Source organism: Callorhinchus milii, unplaced genomic scaffold, assembly GCF_018977255.1.
Source record: "Callorhinchus milii isolate IMCB2004 unplaced genomic scaffold, IMCB_Cmil_1.0 Scaffold4, whole genome shotgun sequence".
In the NCBI taxonomy this organism is placed as follows: Eukaryota; Metazoa; Chordata; class Chondrichthyes; order Chimaeriformes; family Callorhinchidae; genus Callorhinchus; species Callorhinchus milii.
This window is the reverse complement of record NW_024704745.1, coordinates 35,010,127-35,017,560: the sequence shown is the minus strand read 5'-3', so window position 1 is coordinate 35,017,560 and position 7,434 is coordinate 35,010,127. Positions and strand designations below refer to the sequence as shown.

Here is a 7,434-nt window from a genome sequence, read left to right as displayed (position 1 = left end):
ATGAAAGTCCTTTTCAGATCCGTTTTTTTTTTTTTCCCCCTACGTCTGCTGGAGAAAAGAAAGAGAGACAGAGAGAGAGAGAGAGAGAGAAAAAAAGAGAGGGGGAAACGAGGGAAATAAACGGTGAATTAATATCGGCCTTTATACTCTCGCTGACCTCTGCACTTTTGTTTAGCATCGGGACTACAGCAATGAGACAGTTATTTTGGTATTCACTATATTCAGTAAAACAGGTTGTTTCCGTGTCTGACACATGTAAAAAGCAACGATATTCATATTGGAGCAAACCGATACGTTTCTCTCAACCGGTTGCAATCTTTCCTTTGATCCAAACTACTCGAAATGATGTGAAGGCTGGAGTTTTTTTTATATATATATATATAGCTGATGTTGCTATTTTGGCTCACGGTGTGCAGTTTGCTTTATCAAGTCCTGGCGAGTAGCTACCGGCACATCTGCAAGTGCAGATTTGCAGTGTCGGGTTATTCGTGTAAATTTTCACGCACATTCTCGCAAAGCCATCCTTGCAAAGATTGAACTGCGTGGTGTGTCATCGCGTGTCAGACAAAACCTGATCTGCAGGAAACATGACCCTTTAAACTTCCCAAATAATCTTGGCATCCGAGCCCCTCCCGTCCCGAGACCGAAATATGATATACTTTATGTTAAAGAGTGGAGGTTGGCCTGGATGCCAGATTCGGGATAGATCGGTTTTCGGAGTCTGCAGCTTCTTTCCCCAAATATGATGAATTAAGGAATTCCCGGGGAAAGGATTCCTCGGGTCCAGCACATCCCTTTCGTTCCTCCTCGTTGTAAAGCTCTTCTCTAACAGGTGACTGAGCCCTTTAACAGGATTCGATATTCAGTGTTAATGCGGTGTAAGGCAGCGGTGCGTACTTGAGCAGCTCCACTCTGATCCAGTCTTTAGTGGCCTCTCGGATCTACTGTATTGCAGCTGAAGCCTTGCCCCCGCCTCCACCCCCCACTTTTTTTTTTTGCAGGGAGTGTTATTGCCACCGTGAAGGAGGAAGTTCCGTGTGGTGAAGCGCTTGTGTATGACAACTGCAAAGTGGCGCGGAATTGATAGGTTTAATTAACCATGTCGGAGATAATTACTCTGGACACAGAAATTAGTTCGCTATGATCGCCCAACTCCATATTAAACTGGGCCAGAGGTCATTTCATTTCATTCCTCGACAGTTCGTGACAAGTGCCAAATGTGAAGAAGGGGGAACAAGAACACGACGCTGAATATTTCGGCCAAATGCAAATTATTTTTTTTTTTAAAAAATGAAAAGCGCGCACTGTGAGAAAATAAAAGAGTACGTGCGAAAAAAAAAGATTTATTTTCAAATAACACCCCCCCCCCCCACCCCCAACCCCCTGCAATATTCGTGGTCTCACTGCACAGGTTGGCAGAGAAAAAAAATGTTCTCGCATCTTATGGAAAGAAATTATTCTTAGTTATCTTAGTCAAAATAATTAACGTTGGTTAAGCGTCCGCTAAAATACTCAGTTATATAGTTGTATAGTTCGCTTTAACGCACCAGGTCCATGATAAACAATTAATGTGATCAGATTGTTACTAAAGAGCACTTACCTTTTTTTTCATTGTGCGATGATGGGTTTCCTGTTCATGGAGAGTCTTATCTGTCCACAAAGGCCTGGGTGTTCGTGATTTGTTTTGACTGGTAATTCTGGAAAGGCGAATAATATGAAATAAATGTGCTATCAACGCTATATCAAATGCAAGGATTATTATTATTATTATTATTATTATATCGTTCATACTATCTGCGTTTGTCACGGATCTGCTTATTTTACTACACTATAACATCGCCTTTACATTGATACCCTCTCAGCAATCAACTGACGGTTCAAAGTTGTTTCTATCAAACCAACCAGTTCAAACGGAACAACAACCTCCAGAGGCCATTTGTTCAGACAAGAATGGTGCAAACATGAGAAATATGGCTTCTAATAAATTTATATTAGATCATTTGCCGGATCAGAACACATTTATAGTTTCGAAATAACAATTTATTATCATTCATTTCGAGGGAACTGGTAACTGAACACTGAATGGGGAGTTCGTAGTGTTGAATATATCTTAGTTCAATTGTTCCCGCCAAATATTGGTAAAATATACAACTATTTGGATTTTAACCTTCTCAAATGAATGTTCCGTGGTAGGAGAGATAATCGATGTGGTAAGATTGTACAGACAGGTAGTGTGCTGGACAGGCTGGAGACTTCAATGTGTGAATGAGAAATAACATCAGTACAAAATAGCGGATGATGCTGGGATGAAGCTGCATGACTTATGTCAGTCCAGGTTTGACTTCTGGGGAAAGACCGCGATGATGATCGAAAACAGAAGCATCTCATACCTGTGTAGATTGGACTGCAAAGCAGTGGTGAGGACAAGATGAGGCAACACTTAATATTTTATTCCGAGTCAAAGAATGTTTCATTTTAAAAGGCAGTTGGGGACAGGCTAAAGCAATCCTATTCCCATAAGATTTCAAAACTGCTGTACTAATGTCGATGAAGAGTGCTGTGTTTGGGAAGGGGAATGTTGCCCTACCATGCAATACCCATGCCTTGCAATGCCGGATCCCCTGTGTAAGGTGCCCCACCTCCAGACACACACTATAATGTTCACACATCTGTCTACAGCAAATCAGATGAACCTGCGCCAGCTGCTGATGGCATATCACAGGGAATACCGGTACTGGGGCTGCCCACCCCTCACACACACACACACACACACATACACACACACATACGCCACTAATTGAAGCATCCAAGTGCTTATACACCTCACATATATGACACACCAAATTCATTCATTTAAAAAATGAATTGCGCATTTCATTAAAAAAAACTCAAAATGACAGGAAATGTATTTTTGTTCCACTGGCGGTTTGTATGGCATTGTGTATTTGCTACGACGAGAATAAACTATATATTAGTTATAAAACTGACAAGCTGGAAAATAGAGAGAGCTTATCATAAATCAACTGGTTGGAGGTACCACTCAGCTTGGCATTTGGCAACATTTGATAGTTACAATGTGAGGTGGGAGTGGTGTTGCACACAACGGATGGATTGCCAGATAATACGTTGAGCCTACGGAGACGTTTTGAATACGAAGTAAAATAGGAAAAAGATAAAAGTATAATCTTTCTGAATGTTTGCAGAGAATATCACTGTGGTTTTAACGTCCACCGCAAAGACAGATCGCAGAAGTAGATTGTCAACATAGCCACTAGCCCTGCAGATCAATGCTCGCCAGTAAGTTATTTTAACAGACTCAACAATTTAAATCAATTTCTGTGAAACACTGCTGCTCAGATTCTTAGCGCAAAGGAAACACAATATGATACCGTAGTTATAATCCCACCGTTAGAATAAACAGATACATTGATCAAGACAGGTCAGATTTCCTTCAAGGAATACATTTTCTGTCCACATAGTTTATGCATATTCATCTGTCTCAACACCTTGTGAAGCTTCGGATTTTAACAGAACCAAATGCATCGTCTGTCTCCTTAAGACACAACTCATATTCGTTTTTATATTTTTTCCCTTAATACAACGCAGCTCGTGTATTTATCAGTATTCAAACATCGGTTTGATATGATAATCTAATTTTAAATGTTGATCAAATTTCACATTACATAATGCTGTGATCGTTCAATTTATATATAGCAACAATTAAACGCATGTCCTTAATTCCGGCATATTTAAGCACTGTACAGTTGCATTTCACATCGCATGTAGAAATGCAGTTTCCTTTGACTAAACATGATTAACATCGTTTATTTAACACCCCTTCTCGTTGCGGAAAGTCATATTCTCACTATATATTTCCAACAGTATTATCTACAGCCACAATTGTCATGAGTCGCTTTCAAGTGTGAATAATACTGCATTAACAAATATTTCATGGCAAGTAAAGCAGTAGACCTCAAAAGGGCGGACTGTGTGTTGGTGCCAGAAACAATACGAATGAGACACGGGTAAACATGAGTGACCAAATTACTTCTTCAAATGTGGTGAAATGTTTAGGCAATCGGTTTTTACAGCTTACTCATGTCTGAAATTAACTGGGAGTCAGTCGCAGGCAAAACCGTTTGTCGGTTATTGTTGTTTCTGCATTTTTCATAATCACAAAGTGAAATCGGCTTCTTCATGTAACTGCTCTCTTTAATGTATCATAACTGGATTACGGCGTCCCCCGGTGTGCGACACTATCATTCACGCTGGTTAGCAAAAGCATATGAACCTTCTGCGTTTTACAACCAGTTACCTTGTATTTAGGACACGGTTTAGAGCGAAATCTTCTCTGTTTATTCGGAACGATTCTTTGCAACTGAGAGTGTGGCGGATGATACTTATTTCCCGGGAGATAAAACAAACCCTTGTATAACTTAAACATGTTTAATTCAGTAAACTTCCAGAGCGCCGAGGTTTGGTTTAATAATTCGCAAGTACAGTGGGTAATTGCGGGGGGGGCGGGGGGGGGGGGAGTGCGGAGCAGCAAATAAACTTTGCGGAAGCTTTCCTTTAAAAATGTTTATTCTGGATGAGTGTTCTGAGGAAACAGAGCTTCAGATCTTATAATTACTCCAGTTACACAAACCCATCCCGGAGTCTGTGTACTTGGTGGCTGGTACCCCCCCCCCCCCCGACTGCTTCCGCATTCATCACAAGTTCCTCGCGTTCAAGATGATCTGTTTTTACTCTCAAAATCAAGTTTCCTAGATTTACCCCCCAAAATCCTCAAATTCTATCTCACTCGCCCGATCTCTCCATAAACTACCTTTTAGCACAACCTTTCGGCCGTGTGATTAAATAAACTCGGGCTGGAATATTGAAAAGTCCATCCCCATACTGATTTTCTCTTTTTTTTAAAAAATTTTTTTTTTTTTTTTTTTTTGCAGCCCATAATCGTTACAGTTGGTCTGTGCTGTTTGCATGACTGGGAACTGGCTTGTTAAGTAATAGCTTCCGATAATACCTTATCAGTTTGGGGATCAGGTACAGCAGTCTCTGATAACCCAACTTGACAACAGGGCAGTTCAACAGTCACATCAGGAGCCAACGATTTGCAGGATACAATCAAGTCAAATATTGCCTGGATTGCAGTACCAGCCCTGTCTGCCCTGGATATTTTTTTTGGGGGTTGGGGGGGGGGGGGGGGTGGAAAAAGAGAAAACATTTTAAATGACAACACGATTATTAAAATGACTAAAAACAAATGCATTTTTTTTCACATGTACACAGTGCTGCCGATGTGCCTGTGACCCGCCAGCGATTGGATAAACATTTAATTAACAACGCCTTTAGTCATTATGTCAGCTTTTGCGTGCGGGAGACTGCGCATGTCCCGGAGTCTACCTGCTTTGAAGTTAGGTTCACATGGTCTCCTGCGATCAGTGGACTGTCCTCATTCCCGACTAACAGGATCCTGCGGTAAGGAGCCATCCAGGTTTAACAGACAGCCGAGGAGAGAGCGGCGGCCAGTGCCTGAGAGAGCCACACACACACACACAGAGACACACACACACAGAGCACACACACACACACACACAGACACACACAGACAGACACACACACACACACAGACAGGCACACACACACACAGAGACACAGACACACACACACACAGACACACACAGAGAGAGAGAGAGAGACAGACACACACACACACACAGAGACAGACACACACAGAGAGAGAGAGAGAGAGAGACAGACAGACACACAGAGACAGACACACACACACACACAGAGAGAGAGAGACAGACACACACACACACACAGAGACAGACACAAACAGAGACACACACACAGAGATTGCAACACTCACTCCTCTACAGAGTCGTCCAACTTTAAGCGAGCGACACAGACCTGCACACACCTGGAGTGGGATCCGCTTCTCCTTTCACCAGACTTTCCACCTCCCCCCCCAACCCCCCCTCCCCACAGCCCCTTCCCTCCCCCCTCCCCTCCCCCCCACCCCCCCCCCCCCCCCCCCCCCCCCCGTTTGGATTTTGTGTTTTACACACACGCACGTGAAAAAAAACAACATATTATGAATGCGATTCGCTGACGAGGGCCGAGACCACAGCCCCGAAGTCACCAGAAAGTTTCCGCAGAAGTTTGCGAAGTGCGAGCACCTGCTCCTGGTGCCCTTTGCCGGTACGGTCGGTGCGCGGCGGCATCATGTCCAAACCCGCGGATCACGTCAAGCGCCCCATGAACGCCTTCATGGTCTGGTCGAGGGCGCAGAGGAGGAAAATGGCTCAGGAGAACCCCAAGATGCACAACTCGGAGATCAGCAAGAGGCTGGGAGCCGAGTGGAAACTTTTAACCGAGTCCGAGAAGAGACCCTTCATCGACGAGGCCAAGCGGCTCAGGGCGCTGCACATGAAGGAACACCCGGATTACAAGTACCGACCTCGGCGCAAACCCAAGACGCTGCTGAAGAAGGACAAGTTCGCCTTCCCTATGCCTTACCTGTCGGACCAGGACGGGATGAAGGCGAGCGCCCTGTCCTCGGGGATGATGCCCGACTCCCTGCTCGCCCCCTCGGAGAAAGCCCGGGTGTTTTTCCCGCACGCCGCCGCCAACCAGTACTCCTTCTTCGACACCGGTCACCTCGCCTCCAAAATGGGGGAGATCACGCCGTCCTCGCTGGCGGCCCTGCAGTACGCCTCGCCGCTGACCTACCAAAGCGGGGCGGCGGCGGCGGCGGCGGCGGCGGCCGCGGCGGCGGCGGCGGCTTTCGGCGGCGCTCACACCCACACCCACAGCCACCCGTCCCCCGGCAACCCGGGCTACATGCTGCCGTGCAACTGCGCTGCCTGGCCGGGCTCGGGGCTGCAGCCCCCCCTGGCTTACATCCTGCTGCCCGGCATGAGCAAACCCACCCTGGAGCCCTATCCCGCCTACGCCGCTGCCTTATGACAGGAGGCGAAAAGTTTCCTCTGATGTTTTGACACCAGAACCGCACATCTGCTTCGAGGAAACGAAAGGTACACCGAAGAACCACCAACTAGAAACTGTAGTGACAACGATAGCTCTTCTAATCGCCGTGTTAACATATCCGCGCACACGATCATCCCGGAGTGAACGAAAGGCTATCCCCCACCCCACCCCCCACCACCATCCCCCCCCCCTCCCCCTCCCGGACAACCTCTCTCAAATTACCATCCAACAAGAAAAAGTTCAGTGCTTTTTTTTTAAAAAAAAAGAGGAGAAAAGGACTGTAGCTTTATAACACCGATGGATTGCTAAATCTTGTGCGTCGTGTGCATTTCAAACCACAGATTGGATCATCGACCAGAAGATAACTGCTCAATTTCCGCAATTACACTGTGGCACTACTGGAGTCCGAGGAAGTAAATGTGTAGAGAATCACAGAGG

At 45.4% G+C, this 7,434-nt stretch overlaps 1 protein-coding gene across 1 annotated transcript; it reads left to right on the top strand.

Moving 5' to 3' along the window:
• The first annotated feature begins 6,051 nt into the window (after positions 1–6,051).
• sox21b (SRY-box transcription factor 21b) lies at positions 6,052–7,166 on the top strand. Its single transcript, XM_007890787.2, has one exon. It carries the CDS (start codon positions 6,232–6,234, stop codon positions 6,973–6,975), a length of 744 nt encoding a protein of 247 aa, XP_007888978.1. The 5' UTR covers positions 6,052–6,231; the 3' UTR covers positions 6,976–7,166.
• Positions 7,167–7,434: the final 268 nt, after the last annotated feature.